This window comes from Dermatophagoides farinae, chromosome 8 (assembly GCF_024713945.1).
Source record: "Dermatophagoides farinae isolate YC_2012a chromosome 8, ASM2471394v1, whole genome shotgun sequence".
Classification (NCBI taxonomy): domain Eukaryota; kingdom Metazoa; phylum Arthropoda; class Arachnida; order Sarcoptiformes; family Pyroglyphidae; genus Dermatophagoides; species Dermatophagoides farinae.
In genome coordinates, this window is record NC_134684.1 from 656,432 (window position 1) to 674,299 (window position 17,868).

At 30.5% G+C, this 17,868-nt stretch overlaps 3 protein-coding genes across 3 annotated transcripts; 2 read left to right on the forward strand and 1 right to left on the reverse strand.

Moving 5' to 3' along the window:
• Positions 1 to 39: 39 nt before the first annotated feature.
• On the forward strand, positions 40 to 1,757 carry LOC124495614 (uncharacterized). The gene is made up of 2 exons (XM_047059027.2): positions 40 to 1,513; positions 1,585 to 1,757. The coding sequence occupies exons 1-2, from the start codon at positions 135 to 137 to the stop codon at positions 1,646 to 1,648; spliced, it is 1,443 nt and encodes a 480-aa protein (XP_046914983.1). The 5' UTR covers positions 40 to 134; the 3' UTR covers positions 1,649 to 1,757.
• Positions 1,758 to 1,970: 213 nt separating this feature from the next.
• LOC124495612 (uncharacterized) lies at positions 1,971 to 17,373 on the reverse strand. The gene is made up of 6 exons (XM_075733624.1): positions 17,100 to 17,373; positions 6,305 to 6,430; positions 5,635 to 6,223; positions 4,263 to 5,565; positions 3,710 to 4,197; positions 1,971 to 3,652 (listed from the first exon to the last, which is right to left on the reverse strand). Exons 4-6 carry the CDS (start codon positions 4,744 to 4,746, stop codon positions 2,156 to 2,158), a joined length of 2,469 nt encoding a protein of 822 aa, XP_075589739.1. The 5' UTR covers positions 4,747 to 5,565; positions 5,635 to 6,223; positions 6,305 to 6,430; positions 17,100 to 17,373; the 3' UTR covers positions 1,971 to 2,155.
• On the forward strand, positions 6,860 to 10,512 carry LOC124496189 (uncharacterized). Its single transcript, XM_047059681.2, has 5 exons — positions 6,860 to 7,791; positions 7,854 to 8,137; positions 8,205 to 8,411; positions 8,466 to 8,877; positions 8,934 to 10,512. The coding sequence occupies exons 1-5, from the start codon at positions 7,176 to 7,178 to the stop codon at positions 10,448 to 10,450; spliced, it is 3,036 nt and encodes a 1,011-aa protein (XP_046915637.2). The 5' UTR covers positions 6,860 to 7,175; the 3' UTR covers positions 10,451 to 10,512.
• Positions 17,374 to 17,868: the final 495 nt, after the last annotated feature.

Genomic DNA, 17,868 nt, shown 5'->3' on the forward strand with positions numbered 1-17,868 from the left:
ACAATTTCTATATTGTAGAATAATTCGTATATACAACAATTACGAGTCTTTCCTGTTCTACTCTAAATACTAAAAAATTGATTGCATTCACAATTTCAATAAAAAAGAAAAATTTCACAATTAACATCTAAAAAATGTCATCATCACGTTCATCATCATTATTGTTGCATAATACATTGAACAATCTATATTGGCAGCTTTATTTTGATATTTATAGTCAAATACAAGATGTACAATTACTGTCACAATTATCATCGACAAGTATACAAAAACATATTGAACGTATTGAAAATTTACAAAATCAATTTGATCAATTAATACATGATTATTTTGGACAAAATTCCAATCATTTTGCAAATAATGAATGGATTATTAATTCATTGATTGAATTACGAAGATATCTAGAAAGATCTCGAATTGTTGCTGAACTTGCATTGGATCGAATAAATGTTACATCATCATCGCCATCTCTACTAACAACAAAACAAAAAGAAATTAGCAATGATGATGATTGTTACAATGTTGAAACCCAAAGTGAATCGAATGTTTTGAATGCAATGGCCAATCCATTTCATAGTACATCAAACATTTCGAAAACAATTCATTATTATGATCAATGGCAACAACAAACAGCATCCACTGTTGATACATTGTCTATTCATCATGTTGTTGAGCATGATAATGAATCGAAATCGGTGCAAAGTGTTGAACAACAGCAAAAACAAATAAACTATTCGATTCAAAATATTACTTTAAATGATGATGATGCAGCAATTATGCAAACAACAGTTGTCAATCAATCAGACAATTTGGTATCGAAACGTCCAAAAATTCCTTTAAAAATATATGATGAAAATGGTCAACCTGTTGATTTGGCTTCACTATCATCAAGTTTGGCCAGTGCAGCTAAAAAATCGAATAAATCTGATGGTGATGAAAACGTTTCTTCAAGTGCAACAATTGATGAACAATCAACTCCATTCAAGGAAGAAAATTTTTCAAAAAATTCTTTCCATAATTGGAAATTGAAAATTCTTTTGGCCGATCTGAATGCATTGAATATGGAAAATAAAATTTCCGAATTTATAGCTTTATCATTTGAAGATTCTATAAGTGGTGATGATATTGAAAGACATTTGGAACAATTGTATCGATTAGATGAATACACGAATGATGAAGAATCGTTTAAAACTCATTTGAATTTTCTTAACAAATTATTTGAATTTTCATTTGTACAATTGTCTTTTATGCTACGTATGTATGATCATCTCTTGCAAACATATAGCCAAATGGAAGCCAGTTCATCACGAAATGATTTTTTGATCGACTGTTTTGCTGAATTTTTCACTATTGCTCGACCATTAATCAACAACATGATAAACAAAGACCATGACCATAATGATGAATGTAATCGAATTCGATTTATTTATTTTAAACGGCTATTTCAACGATTATCAGACATTCGTCAAAACTATCAAAATGGTTGCCTTGATTTATCAGAGAAAAATGTTCGGTAAGTTTTTGTTTTTGTTTTGTTTCAAATCTATATATTCTCTCTGATCATCATCATCATATTTACTTCAGAATCATTTCGATGGCCATTGGATTCATCAATAAAAATCAGTTACAATTCTCTTTTGATGGTTGAGCAAATAAAGTCAGCGATTCTTTTTCCACTTTTTTTTCCAATGTAATTTAATTTGTGTTTATCAAGCAAATTATGAAAAAAAATTGATATACAGAATAAAACGATTTTTTTTAAAAAAAAACGAATAATTTTTTTTTTCATTTATTGACAAATCAAAACAACAAACAATACAAAAAAAAGAACAAAAAAAAAACGGAATGATGACTGTGAAAATTGATAGAGATTGTACCGGTGGAATATAATGATTCAATGATTGAATTTGTCATCATCATTGAAAATAGAAAAAAAAGAAAATGATTTTGATGATAAGAAACCAAAACAATTGAAAAGAATGGACAATGAAAAAAATTTTTTCGCCATAATAATATGTAATGAGCGTCAATATCGTTATGGTTGATTTTGATCAAAGGTAGATATATTTTATATATTCGAGATGGATTTTAGAAATTTTAGACTAGAATTCCCAAACGGGAAAAATATTCAAATTTCATTCCATTCCATTGTTGATTACATTGGTTGTTGTTTCGAAACAATAATCGAATGATTTGAATTCATTACTGCTGCTGATGATGATGATGATGATGATGATGGTGGTGGTGGTGGTGGTGTTGTCAATAATGTTGTAGTGGTGGTAGTATCATCTGCCAATTGAAAATGTGTTGCTACCGATGTTAATGATGATTCCAATATATCGAAATCCGATTCAGTGAAACAGGAATCCAGGATTTGTTCAAATATGGTACGAAGTTGTTTTTTTCTTGGCCGAGATTGTTCTTGTACTGTTTCCAATCCTTTCTCCAATGAGACAATTACTAATCCATTGCTTTGTTGTTGTTGTTGTTGTATTGCGGCGGTATTTATTGTCGATGTTGATGCCTGCTGTGCAACTGCTGTTGATCCGATTGTATCGTTTGACATAGTCATCATCATTGATGATGGATTAATCGATGTAGATGTCGATGCTGATGATGATGATGAATCTGCAAGCTGATATGATTGATGTGTTGGTTGATATGTCATTGCCTGGAATGAACTATTTATTTGTTGTTGTTGCTGAACCTGTTGTGAAACTTTGGCCGTCGGAATTGTCGTAGCTGACATCAATTGTATTTGCTGTGTCTTCGTGGTTGTCGTTTGTTGTTGATTGTTTTGATTATCGATCAATTGTTGAAAATTCAACTGATTCAACGTAGCTGAAGATGACGGTAAGGTATCACTTTGTGTCGATACATCTACATGTGCCAGATTTGTTTTCATTGTCGTTGTTGTCGTTTTTTCAATTGGTATGGCCATCAGTTTATTGCTAGGAGATGTAGTCAATATCTTAGCAGATCCTAATGAGCCCCCAGAAATCTGTACCTGAAATGAATGGGCAGTAGCCGATGCTGTTTGTGATGATGATTGGTGTAAATGTTGCTGAAGCTGTGTTGGATTTGAATGATTCTGATGTTGATGAGGATTGGTCGTTGTTAGTACAAGATTACCACCGACAGCTGACAAATTAACCAATGGTAAATGTATAAGTTTTGATCCTCTTGTAGCGCCGGTTGTAGCTAATTGAATATTTCCTGCCGATGCTAATCCGGCTAATTGTTGCGGACTGATTTGTATAGTTTGTTGCTGCTGCTGTTGTTGTCCATTTGGTGTAGTAGCAATGGCTATCACCTGATGATGTTGATTGTTATTGGCCGTAGATAGAAAATTCGTTTGCAACAGTTGACCCATTTTTTGTTGTTGTTGTTGTTGTTGTTGATGTTGCTGTATTTGTACTTGTACCGGTGTTTTTATTATCTGTTTACGATGATTGGATTCTTTCTGTTTTTTTGGCGTTTTAGGTGAAACTGAAACAGATGATGTTGATGAAGCTCGTTGTTGTTGTTGATTATCGGGCAATTTTTGTTGTACAGTCGACGATGATGATGATGATGATGATGGTGGTGGTGGTGGTGGAGGTGATATATTAGTGGTCAATACATGTCCCAAATGAAATGGAATGTAATTCACCTAGATAGATGACGATGATATATTTAAACTTTAAGAATCAAAAAAGTTAAAACTTACTTGTATATGATTCTTTTTAAATATTAAACGGACCGATGAAGGGCATGGATACATACGAGAATCACATTGATTCTCAATCTTTAATAATGTTGTTGTGTTTGAATTTTGTGTATTTTCAGAATCTAGATTTGATGATGATGAAGACGAAGATGATGACGATGATGATGATAATGTGGATGCTAAAGAAGTTTGTTGTGTGTTGGATATTATTTTTGATAAATCAGCCATCTCTATTTTGGTCATTGGAGATGATGAAATGATACCCTGTTGTTGTTGATTAGCGGATGGACTTTGATTATATTTCAATATGATTGCTTGTTGTTGCGTTTGTTGTTGTTGTTGTTTTGTATGATCATCCAATTCTTGTGTCTGCAATTGAATACCAGAACATTTATAATAGATACTTCGTGGAAAATCATGGCTAAAACATCTTTCATAATGGCAACCTGTTTGTGGTTCCAATTCTTTATCTTTCCAATGTTGAAATTCTGTAATAAAATTATAATATAGAATATTAAAACTTTTTATATTGGAAAAAAAAATTTTTTTATACCTTCAATTGATGTAAATGTTCGTTTAGTGAATAATAATGAAAAATTCTTATCCAAATCAAATTGATGCACTAGTTCCAGATGACGAAAATATGAATGTACATCTTCTTGAAATTGTTGACATAATAAACAATAACAATATTTTGCATCCATTAAATCGGAAAATTTATGTACGGAACGTATATGTCTCGTTACAGATGAACTAGAACAAAATGATCGTGTATTATCACACAATGGACATAATGTATGTCTTGGTATTTCATCATGATCTTGTGATAAATAATTCGATGCTTGGGTTGTAGATGATGATGATGATGATGAAGTTGTTGATGAAGTGTTTGTTGTCGTCGTCGTCGTCAGCATTGTTGTTGATGATGAATTGATTTGTTGCTGTTTATTGGCAAATGATTGTTTATGGTTACCGCTGTTGTTACCAATTTCAGACGGTTTATGATTGTCGGTGGAATTCGTCAAATTTTCGCTCATAGATGATGGTGATGATGATGATATGATTGACTGGAATTCCTGATGAATTTTTATTGTTGTCTGATTGTTCAATTTTAATTTTGTTTGATTTTGTTGTTACCGAAGTTTCTTTCATCGGCGACATTGTTGTCTGTGCAGTCATATGTGCTGATAACGATTCATTCGAATCTGTTTGAATTGTCTTATTCTGTGGACAATCAATTTGGTCAGATTTCAACCAAGTTTTTTCAATTTCCACATGATCTGCTGCTACTTGGGTTGTTGTATCAAGAACGGCTTTCAAGTCAGCTGTTGTAGATTGTTGGTGCTCTGAATTTTCCATCGAATTTGTGGTCATAAACAGCTGATCAACAACATTTTTAGTATCCTGATCTTCATCTGATACTTCGAGATTTTTAAGAAAATCCACTTCTTCATCATTAATATTAGCGTTCGAATCATCATTGGTATCATCATTGCCACCACCATTAGTATTGTTTTCGACATCATAATCCATTAGCATATAGTCAAATGATGGCTGTCCAGACATTAACGTTGTCGTTGTCATATCTGAAATTTGATTATTTACATCATCATTATCGATCATCATTAATGATGATGGTGATGAAGATTCCGTTATTAATGGTGAAGATTTCATTATTTTTGTTTTCGGTGCATATGATTCATCATCATCATCATTCTCTTCATTATCATCATCTGGTCGACGTATTTGTTGATTATTAATTGGTTCAATCATAATAAGAGTTTCAGATGTTGGTGATTCTAATAGATTGTTATTATTATTACTAATTGCATCATTATCATGGACAACATATTGATCTAATGACGAGAAAAAAGCATCATCATCAGCATTGGTAGCAATCACATTGGAGCTATCATCATCATTACCATTAATATGCAATTGTTGTTGTTCTGATTGTTGTTTTTGTTCTTGTTGTTGATCTATTATTGGCAAAAGAAATGTTTTTACATTTTCATTTGAAGTCAATTCTATTTGCGATGATTGAATTATAGTGGTTGTCGGAGCTATCGAATCAATATTTTTAGGTGTATATGATGATGTTGTGGTTGTTGTTGTCGATGATGATGATGATGAACATGGCAACAATGTTTCCATGGTTAATAGATCATGATAGAATTGATCATCATCATCATCATCATTATTATAATCACCATCGAGATGATGAGTAGTTGTAAACATTGTTGTTGCTTCTGATGTTATCATCGATTGTAATTGTTGTTGTTGTTGTTGGTATTGGTAATCATCATCATCATCATCATTATCATCATTGCAATGATTTCGATGAATATCCGTTCTAGGTGATAGACTATTATTAGCTGATGTTGTTGATTGCGTATGAAATTGATTTGCGTTTGTTGCTGTTGTTGGTTCCAACATATCAAATCATTATGTAGTTTTTTTTTCAAAATAATCGAAATAATTTTTCAATTTGTAAAAAAAATCAAATTTTCATTGCTGAAATTTATTAAAAATTAATTTGAAATAAAAAAAAAATCTTTAAATGATTCTAGAAATAAACAAAGAGAAGAAACTTACGATGTAATTTTTTTTTAATCTTAATATTGCACTTGTTTTTAAGTTGAAGAAGAATAATTTAAGAAGAACAGCCAAACCAAAGCATAGAATATAATGATAATGAATAGATTTATGAATCGAAAATTTCTAAATCAAAATAATCATTAAACATCATCATCATAATATCGAGTATGGTGAGTTATACGATAATAATAACAACAACAACAACAACAAACAATATAGCCGCATGTGATATGATAGATGTATATTACCGAATCTATATATATATCGACGTTGTTGTTGTAATGTATAAAAAAAAGATTCTATGTGCTTCTACGACGACAATGGAAAAAAAATTTTTTTTTTGCCTTTTTTTCAAATACCGAATTTTTTTGATATATAATACATTCAAACACATCCATTATCAATTATTTTTTTTATCGATATACGTCTTCTATGAATGGTGTGTGAATTTGTTTTTTTTTTCTCAATGAATTGAGTTGATTCGAATTTAGCCGCGCGGCTAGATTCAAAAGTCATCATGTTGTTTGTGACTATAAAAATGATTTTGATTTTGATTTTAAAAAAATTCGTTCAATGGATTTTTTTCTTTAATTCTTTCCAAACGGACCAACCAAAGTAAAGTATCCTGGAATTGTGATGTCAAGGATATCGCACACTTTGATTTATGTGTGTTTGTGTGCAATAATCTTAAAATTGTCCGGTTGTCAAGTAATGATTGGAAATAATCATCAATAACATTGGTTACAGATTAATTGATCATTGATCATTTCGATTGCTTTTTATCATTTATTTCTTTGCATTGCTCTCATCTTTCACCCATCTGATTGATTGATATGTTGATTTTTGTGTGAAATCAAAAAAAAAAAAAATGGAATCTAAATATGTTGATATACCATTAAACAACAATGATAATGATGATGAAGAAAATACATCAACGACTATTCAACGACGTATTCATCAACAAAATTCGACAGCAGATAAACAGAATAATAATGATTTACATGTAATGGTACGAAAAATTTTTTGTAATCATTTTGTTCCATTCGTCGGTTTGTTTGCTCTATGTGCATTTATCGGTATCGGTACACCAATGATATGGAATCAGATTTGGAAACCAAATTCAAATGTTACAATTGAAACTGATCTACGTTATGATTGTTCACCACTAAAACCGAAAAAAAGTGAAAAATGTTCAGAAATATGTAAATTAGATCAATTAGCTAAATATGATGAAATTCGTTGCTATTATCGTATGGAAACAAGTGAAGATATTGATGATGATTCTATTCTAATGCCAAGATATTCTATTGAACAAATAGATGATTTTAATTATCTACTTTCATTGAAAACACCACCGCCATTTATTCATGATCAAAAAAATGATGACCTATCGAAAGATCCAATAATACATCGAAAATTATCACTTTCAATTCGTTATCATAATCCAAACCATTCAAGCGTTCTCATTAAACCAATTCATGAAGGTAAATATTATAAGGATGAATGATTTACAGAACATTTTCAAAAAAAATTCATTTTTATATAGATGAAACATTATGGTCGAAAAATTTCGATTTCAATTATCAACCACATAATAGTTCAATCGATTCGGAAGCCGAAATAACAGTGGAAAATGATTTGAAAAATAATTATTTTCAACTTAAAATTCGTCGAAAAAGTACTGATGCTAAATTGTTTGATATGGGATCACATACACCATTTATATACGCCAATGGTTACATTGAAATCACAACACTATTGGTTAATGATATTATGTATGGCCTAGGACAATCGAATCAACCATTTAGACATAATTTTAGTATTCCAAGGGTAAGATTTTTTTCAGTTTGAATTTGCGATTTTTTTAAACACTTTTTTACTTTGTTTTCATTTCAAGAAATGGAATCTATTAAATCAATATCATGATAATCTTACAATGAATGCAACAAGTTTATTCGGTAGTCATCCATTCTATCTTGGCATTGATAATCCAAAACAAGGCAATGCTTACGGAGTTCTTTTATTGAATAGTTTTCCCATACAGGCCATTATAAATGCTCGACCAAGTTTAACATTGCGAACAATGGGTGGACATGTTGAACTCGTAAGTAAATAAGTGTTAAATGTTTAAAATCTATGATAATGTACGTTTTTATAGCACTTTTTCTACGGCCCTAGACCTATCGATGTCATACGGCAATTACAAAATTTTATCCATAAACCAGCAATGCCACCTTATTGGTCACTTGGATTTCATATGTGTCATACAAAATGTTCGTTGCCAGAATTCACAAAAACCATCGATAAATTACATTCATTGTCTATACCAATTGAATCTGATTGTGGAACATCTCTGAAAATTAGCGATCAAAATCAATTTAATCAATTTGCTTCGCAACTTCATAATGCAAAAATTCATTGGATATCAGCTACGATTCCACATTTGTTAACAACAGATGGCGATCTATCACAGGATCAATGGAATAAAAATGTTTTAATGATGAAAAAATCTGATACCGATACGAAACGTATACCTTATTCCGGATTGATGACTGGTTGCTCCAATAATGGTAAGTTTAAAAATTAAAAATTTCAATGAAAATGAATTTTCTCTATTTTTTTTCAGTTGCACAAAATCAAAAAGCTTATTTTCCTGATTTATTCAATCGAAAAAGTCGTAATTTATATTCAGAAAATGAATTGAATTCAAATGCCGATGGTTTTATATTGGATTGGAATACACCGGTCAATCTGGCGAATGGAAATCATTCCTGTTTATCGATGCTCAATCACTATAAATGGAATTATTATTATTTTGCCAGTTTGAATAATAAGAATCCATGTCTTGATTTATTACTATCTGAATCATCTTCGTCATCTTTAATCAATGATAACAAGCAAACTATTGGACCATATCTAGCATTACATAATATGTATGGATTGAAACATTCACAAGCTGTATATGAAAAATTCATTAAAAATCAAAGAAAAAGACCATTTATAATGAGTTTGGCAACATTTTTGGGCAGCGGACGTTATGGTGGCCATATCGCGACACCAATCAATGGTACTTGGGAAATGCTTCAGTTTAGTATGAAACAAATGCTTGATTTTAGCTTATTCGGTATACCGATGAGTGGCTTCCCGGTTGGTGGATATAAAGGTGAAAAACGTGAAAAAAATGGTAATCTAATGAGACAATGGTATCAATTGGCGTCGATGCAACCATTTATGATTGCCTATAGTGGTTATTTGCAATCAGAAACACAATACACTGAATCATTAGAGAATACGATTCGTTCTGCAATTAAAACTCGGTATCGAATTCTACCATATTTGTATACATTATTCTATCGTGCATCCACCGATGGTGATCTTGTGGCTCAACCATTGTTCATACAATTTCCAACCGATATTTTGACGTATAAAATACAAAATCAATATATGTTAGGATCAGCATTGATGATATCACCATCATTGGAACAGGATCGATCATCGATTATGGTCCATTTTCCAAAAGGACGTTGGTATGATTTTTATTCTGGACAAATTGTTTGGAATAATGATGATGGTGTTGCTGAACTGTCAGTAGTTAATATCAACATTCATTTACGTGGTGGTCATATGGTTATCATTCAAGAATCTAGCATGACAATTGAAGAAACACGTGAGAATAATGGTTTTCAACTGTATGGTGGATTTGATCGTCATCGACAAGCAAGTGGGGAATTATATTTAGATTCTGGTGATGATTTATTCCCCGCCAAACGTTATATGCAGGTATTTTTTCAAGCTGAATACACAAATCTTACAATAACTATACAACAAAATGAAGATTTTTGTCGTGCAATGAAAAATCAACTGCAAAAAAAATTGAATACCATATTAGAAACAGTGAAATTATGCGGTGTGATTGAAAAACCAAATCCATATTTGGTCAATGTTTATGAAATTAATCCATCAAATGACCAGATGAAAAAATTACGAACAATTTCTGGTACAAAATCCATTCAATTTGATGCAAAATTAGGCGTTTTGGTCATAAAAACTGATTTAGATTTATGCAATGTACCGTATTCAGATCGACATGTTTCAATTAATAAATTTTTTCTAAATTGGAATTATACTAAATATGAAATTTAAAGTTACTGCTAAATAAATTTTTCGTTATTTTTTTCTCTGTTTACAACATCATGATGAAAAATGTCTTAATTTGATAAATGATTTTACACATACATACACACACATAGAGAGAGAGAGAGACAATGGAAAATGAAAACAAAAGGGTTATATGCCAACGACAACGATAACGACAACGACAACATCAACAAGCAAAGAATCTGAATGTAGAATAAAAGAATAAAAATGAGATTATAATTTGATTTATTCCAGCATACTACATTCATTCATTCATTGTAGCAAAAAAAAAAAAAAAAATAAAATAGGGGTCACACGTAGAATGTACGTTCATTTCATATTCTGTATTCTGATCATCATCTATTCATTTATTTATATGCTAATTAATGTCTTAGTATGTCTGTTTGTGTAGAGCTTTTATTTTCATTGGAAGATGATTATTTTTCTTTTGTTGTTGTTGTTGTTGTTGTCGACACAAACACTGGTTAATAAAAGAATTGGAACGTTTCATTTTAATTCTTCTTCTTCACTTTCATCATCATCATCATTATTATCTTCTTATCCTTTATAACCAGACATTTTCATTTGAAAGGTGTCTTCTACACTATTATTAGAAAAAAAATTTGTATGCAAATTGACTCAAGGGTCGTCCAAGAAAAAAAAATGAAAGAAAATTGAATAAATAAAACAAGAAATGAGAACGATTCCGGATTCTGTTTGCCAGTGATTGAAATAATTAGCATGCATTCATTTTGATTGGAAAATATTGGAGATTTGTTGTCGTTGTTTTTTTTTGGCGGATATTACAGCATTGCTGTCAAGGGTTTAATTATTGAATTAAATATAAGCCGTATATACAAGTGGAGAGAAAAATTGAACAAACATGATGATGATGATGTTAACGGTAAAAATACAAATGAAAGAAAAAAAAAGAAAAATGATTTCGAAACAAATATTGAAAAATGAATGGATGCTGGTACACTTTTGGGCAAGATAACAAAGATTGATATATCTACTGCAGCAGCAGCAAAAAAAAAATCAGAAAATCTTTTTCCAGTCCAGGTCATCTAGCTAGCTAGCTAGCTAGTCTGGTTATAGAGTGAATAAATTGGCCAGCAAAATCTGGACAGCCATAACAATAATAAGAATAAGAAACAAAATAAGAAAAAAGGTCGAAAACAAAAATGAAAAATTCAATTCGTTAGAATTATCATAATAATAATAATAATAATAAACGAATATTATGAACAAAAAATCCAATCATCTTAATGCAACAAATTTATTGCTGATGATAATGGTGAGAATGTGTACAAGAAGAAGAAGAAGAAAAAAAAGAATCAAATCAAATCATTCAATGGCGAGGTGTATATCATTATCATTATTATTATGATAATAATCACAGAATCACAGAATATATCATCATCATGATCATAATAGGAAAAAAAATAATGTCGAAAACATTCAAACAGATTCAGATGATCATTTTTATCAAAACAAGGTCAGAAATGATTTTTTTCGTGTTCTGCAGAATAATAATTTTGATTTAGATGTAGGTGATAGTGGCTATAATGGCCAATAACAGAAAATGGAATCATGGAAAATTTCGGGTGAAAAAAAAATTCGAAAAAGTTTTTTTCTTTAATTTCCCAATGATGAATCTGAAATTCCTCAAAAAAAAAATCCAATCAAAAGTAAAACATAAAACTTCTGAGTATGATGAATTATGACGTTGATCGAGTGATGATCCGGTCAGCTAACCGGCCAACAGCAACAACAACGAAAATGAAAACCACAAATCAAATTCATTGTGGAATGAGAAAAAAAATTTTTTTTCCGCTCTCCATAACAGCAACAAAAAAAAACTTTTACAATCATCGAGTGGATGATGCATTTCATTTCTGGGTTGAAAAATTAAATTTTTTTTGTTCAATGAATCTGAAGAAGATGACGAAGGAAGAATATTTTCATCATCATCAACATGAATTTTTTGGGCCATTCATTGTCGACGTTTACAAGCAATTGAAATTATAATAATAATTTACATAAATGCAAAGAGAAAAACAACTTGTGTTTATTTTATCTATATTGCTCATTGCTCATGTGATATATTGTGTGTGTGTGAAATGAGTAGAATTTTTTTTCTTCTTTCTCTAGAAATGCAAACACACTTTATCATTTTAAGAATATTCAAGCAGCATCAGTTATTATAATCATATATGATGGTTGTTTTGGAATATAATGTCTGCTCATATTAACTTTGCTTTAGTAGCTAAAGTTCATTCAAACAAAACAAAACAAAACAACAAAAAAAAATTCATGATGATGATGATGATCATTGTGAAACAATTTGGATGAGCCAAGATAAATCCAGAAATAGAAACAGAAACAGAAAAAAATAACAACACTAGAAAGTTTGATTTACTCTCATTTGATTGATGCAAATGACTTTTTTTTCTGGGTTTCACATTCAAAAAAAAAAAAATTGCTGCTGCAAATCTTATTCTGCCACCACCACTACCAATAACACCCCCTTCTAGTTATAATGAAACCAGTCATATTCAAGTTAAATCTCACTCTCTCTCTCTCTTGCCAATCTGGCAAATGGAATTTAGTGTTTAATGTTTATTGTTGTTGCTGTTTTTTTCAAGCTTCATCTTTCATCCATAAAACGATCCACAACAACAACAAAAAGTTCTTGGATTTCCATGTTCTTATTTCAATGTAAAATTATTTTTTTTTGTTTTCGTTTTTCGTTTTGCACTAAAACAGCATTCATTGTGTTTGTGTTTGTTGTAATCATGAATCTCATCTTCATGTGTAAAGATTCATGCACAAACAACACACACAAACAGCACACACACACCCAGATTGGATTCTTTGAAGTAAAAACAAATGAACGAGAGATATAAATTGCTTTTATCATCAGCAAAGAGAAAAAAACAAATTCAACGAATATATACAAAAAAAAACAATGAATTAAAACAACAGAAACGGATTTAAATATATATCAGAATTTAGTGTTGATTGTTGTTGGGCTTTAGTCATTTTTCTTTTTTTTTGGATGTGCCAAACACACACACACACACACGCATTACGGTTGAAATGAATTTGAAAACAAACGCACACACTTAATCTATTTCAACAACAACAACAAAAAAACAACAGCTTGTTGTTGTTGTTGTTGCAATGACAACTTTGTGGGAAAATAGAAAAAAAAAATTTCGCAAAAATTCAAGCATGACAAGAAGAAAATCATCAACCGATAAACAAAAACGTGAGAAAATGTTTGCCAGTAAAGCTAACATTTCAGGGCCACACACATAACTCGGGTCATGAGGTGGAAGAAAAAAAAATTTTTTTTTCCAAAAAAAAACTTAATTTTCCCCTACACAACCACAATTCAATGGAACAAAACAAACTAACAGACAGACAAACAAACACTTCTTGGTCCCGGGTAAATATCTAAAGATTTATATCATCATCATGATTATTTGGTTTGTGTTTCCAGTACGATGCATTCACACACACAAAGAAAAAGATTTTTTTTTACTTTTTTAAGAATTCTAAAAAAATGGCATTTACACACACACACACAGACATCCATTTCATTTCATTTCATAAAACACACAATTCAATGAAGAATAAATGAATGAATGAATGAACGAATGAATGAATCAAGAAAAAAAATGGCAAGAGAATGAGAAAAAATTCTTTTGGAAATTGTATCAAGAAATGATAATAGAAATATAACCAACAACAACAACAACGACGACGACGAACCAGAAAATGGAGAAAAAAAAACTTGATTCATTCAAGTGATAAATGCTCAGTAAAGGTTCGTGGAAAATTAAAAAAAAAATTCTGAAACTAAAAAAAGATACGAATAAGAATCTAAAAATCTCAATTTTTTTTATATTCCGTAGTAAGAACTAACACAATTCTTTATGATGATTCTACATTTATTCTCATTTCATTTAGACGATTATTATCATTTATTATTATTTTGTATGAGTGTGTGTGTACCGTAGAACAAAAAAAAAGAGAAAATTTTTCATTAATAAGAGATTTAATCTAGCGTGTTTAATGCCGGGGAATATTTTTGTTTCCCCCCACTATCAATTTCACAAGATTTACAATGGCAAGCAAGCAACAAAAAAATGAATGAATGAATGAATGATCTGTATCAATTGGTTTTTTTTTGCCTGGTGGTGCAAATGTTGAATTCTGTTTTTTCATTTTCACGTTCAATATTTACCTATGGATTTATGATGATGGCAAAGAAAAAAACAAGATTTATCATGGCAGAATTTGAAGAAAAGAGTGAATGTGAGAATCGTTATTTTTTTGTTTGCGCAAACTTTTTTTTCATTCACTATTTCTGTCTGCCTGATTAATTAGATGATCTTTGACCAAAAAAAAAATTGCGATTTTCAAAATTTTGAAAAATAAGAATCATGTGTGTGCGTGCGTTTGTTTTTTCCATTCTTGCATGTTACAATTGTTTTTAATTTCAATTTTAAACACTATATATATGTGAAAAATTCTGTGAATATATATACAAATGGAAAGAATGAATTAATTTAATTCTTTTGTATTTTTTTTTCATCAAGATACTCGGAGCCTGTGTGTGTGACCCGCATCGTTAGTTGTGAAATGAAATAAACGAAAAACAAAGATAAAAACAGTGAAATTGAAAGCTTTGAATTTCAACCGAAAAGAAGAAAAAAAAAGATTCATTTGATTAATTCGGTCACACACACACACACATACAAGAGAGACAGAGCTAAAGAATGACTGATGAACAGCGACAGAAAAAAAGTGTGGTAATTCCAGAATCGAAGAAAGGAAAAAAAATCCTGAAAATGTAACGAAACTAAATGAAAGCCAAAGACTTTGATGTGCATGTTGTGTGTGTGTGTGTGTGTGTGTAGAACACTAATCTAATTTGTGATCAATTTTAACTTGATTTAAAAGCATTCTTTTTCCCTTTTTTCTACGAGTTTCTTCTCGTGTTTCGTTATCGTCATCATCATCATCATCATCAAAATGAGACGAATCATTGACAATTGAATGAATGTGGCAGCACAATATGAAGCAACAGACAAATTAAAAGATTCAAAATTATAGTAATAGTAACCAGTATCGAATATCGGTTGTCGACAGCTTCATATATTAAGATTTTTTTTTGTTTTGAAAAAAAATAAGAAAAAGAGACGTAGTCACTATCTATCTCCATTATTATTATTATTATTATTCAGAATGATGATTAGGATTGAAAATGGAAAAGTAGCAATATCATCATTCTGTGGGTTAGTAAAATGAGAAAAAAAAAGTTGGAATCGATTCCAATTCAATGAATTTGCATACAGGGGTACATAGAAAAACATTGATGACGATGATGATCGAGTGTCGTTTTTTTTCCTAGTACCATTTTCATTCATTCATTCATTCATGGTTTATTATATATCAAAATTTATTTGTTCAACTCTTTTTTTAATAATAACAAAAATGAATCAAAATTAAAATTGAAATTGAAATGAATCGTTATGGAAGAAGAATGAAAAAAAAGAAATGAGATATTTTCTTCATCATTTTTGTCTTGGGAACAATAGAAAGAAACTGAATGTATGAATGGATGGTCGTTTTTTTTCTTTTCATTGTTCATTCAAAGTTTTTTTTCTAGGTTTGCCACAATCATCTAACCCTCGAACCCATTATCATTATCAATGATTACTACGTTTGATCATTATTATTAAATTGAATTAAATGCGAAAAAAAGTTCATTTTTTTCCTTCTCATTCGATGTTGATATGATGGACATGATTTGGTCACAGAAAATTTTTTTTTCGTCTGACCTTTACATTGTTTTCAATCACAAGTAGCAGAAGAAGAATGAAAAAACAAATTGATTACGTAATTTAAATTATTGTCATCAAGAAATTATGATGATGATGATGATGGCGATGGTGACATGCGCATAAATTATCAGGCCAAACAATTTAATGGGTTCCGAAATGGCAAAACATACACACAACACACACACACACAGACATAATAGTCTGCCAATTCGTTTATTATTATTTTCCGGTTATATAAAACGAATGACATACACACACACACACACAGAGAGAGGGAGAAAATGAAGCAAAAATTATTATTATTTAGGACGGAATTCTAGATCAATCAATCATTATCATATGGATGTAATAATACAAGAATAACTGGGAGAGAAAAAAAATGGAACCAAACTCGATTTGTTCAATTCTGATGATGATGATGATGATGTTGATGTAAATACAAAGCCAATTCTCTACTTTCACATATTTTACAATAAATGATTAGGGCTGTGATGATGGTTGAGCTAGAAACATCAATACACACACACAACAACAACAACAAATGACAACGACAATTGATCGACGACAATTTTTTGTTGCTGTTGTTGTTGTTGTTGTTGTAACAATAACAACAACAGCTGAAAGTGACGAAAGAAACGAAAGAAAGAAATGATCAACTTCTATAAATTCAATTTCTAGGTTTTCCATCATCATCATCATCGTTGACATCGACATTAACAAAATCAAATCATTCAGGGTGATTACGATAATAAATAAATATATACAGTAGATATAAAAAAAATCAATTCTGAACAAACCCGATTTTTTTTCCTTTCAGATCAGTAGGTCAATGGGGAATTTGACATTGTTTTGTCATGTCGTTTCGGTTTTTGCTGTTGTCGTCGTCGTTGTCGTCGTTGTTGTTGTTGTTGTTGACATGGATGCAATGACATTCAATTGATTGATTGATTGATTGATTGAAGAAACAAATGAAATTATGAAATGATACAAATTAGAAAAAAAAACAAAACCACAAGCAGAAAAATTTGTCCAAGAACGATATTTATGAGGAAACAGAAAAAAAACTCATCACTATAATAATTATCATTAACATTCATTTTTGTCGTTGTTGTTGTTGTTGGCAAATGAATGTCAAGAACAAAAAAAAAACAATACTGGCGGCTTGCATGATGGAAAATTGTATATACAATTATCATCTCGTTTAAAACAATGATGATAAAACACTCAAAATAATTTCTCTTTCATTCATTCATTCATCATCATCTGTAAAAAGGGAAAAAAAATGCTCGGCGATGGTAGTGGATTTGGTTTGTTCAACAATCCTAATGATGATGATGATGATCGTAGTCATTATCATCATCATCATCATCATTTTAATAATCAATGTGAATCTTATTTTCTAAATTTTTTATTTCGACAGAAAAAAAATTTGGAGAAAATGAAATGCAAAAAAAATGAACTAAATTCACAATTGGTATGCAGAATCGCTTCTTTTTTTTATGGGTACGGGTGGGGCCACCATTCATCCAGTCGACCAACAAATCATCATCATCATCGTCGTCATGA

Coding starts and splice junctions, on each gene's coding strand:
- LOC124496189 (XM_047059681.2), top strand. CDS start 7,176: ATGGAATCTAAATATGTTGATATACCATTAAACAACAATGATAATGAT. Junction 7,792..7,853: donor CATTAAACCAATTCATGAAG/GTAAATATTATA, acceptor ATTTTTATATAG/ATGAAACATTATGGTCGAAA. Junction 8,138..8,204: donor ATAATTTTAGTATTCCAAGG/GTAAGATTTTTT, acceptor TTTCATTTCAAG/AAATGGAATCTATTAAATCA.
- LOC124495612 (XM_075733624.1), bottom strand. CDS start 4,746: ATGAGCGAAAATTTGACGAATTCCACCGACAATCATAAACCGTCTGAA. Junction 4,198..4,262: donor AACATTTACATCAATTGAAG/GTATAAAAAAAT, acceptor ATTTTATTACAG/AATTTCAACATTGGAAAGAT. Junction 3,653..3,709: donor TTAAAAAGAATCATATACAA/GTAAGTTTTAAC, acceptor TCATCTATCTAG/GTGAATTACATTCCATTTCA.
- LOC124495614 (XM_047059027.2), top strand. CDS start 135: ATGTCATCATCACGTTCATCATCATTATTGTTGCATAATACATTGAAC. Junction 1,514..1,584: donor TTATCAGAGAAAAATGTTCG/GTAAGTTTTTGT, acceptor TATTTACTTCAG/AATCATTTCGATGGCCATTG.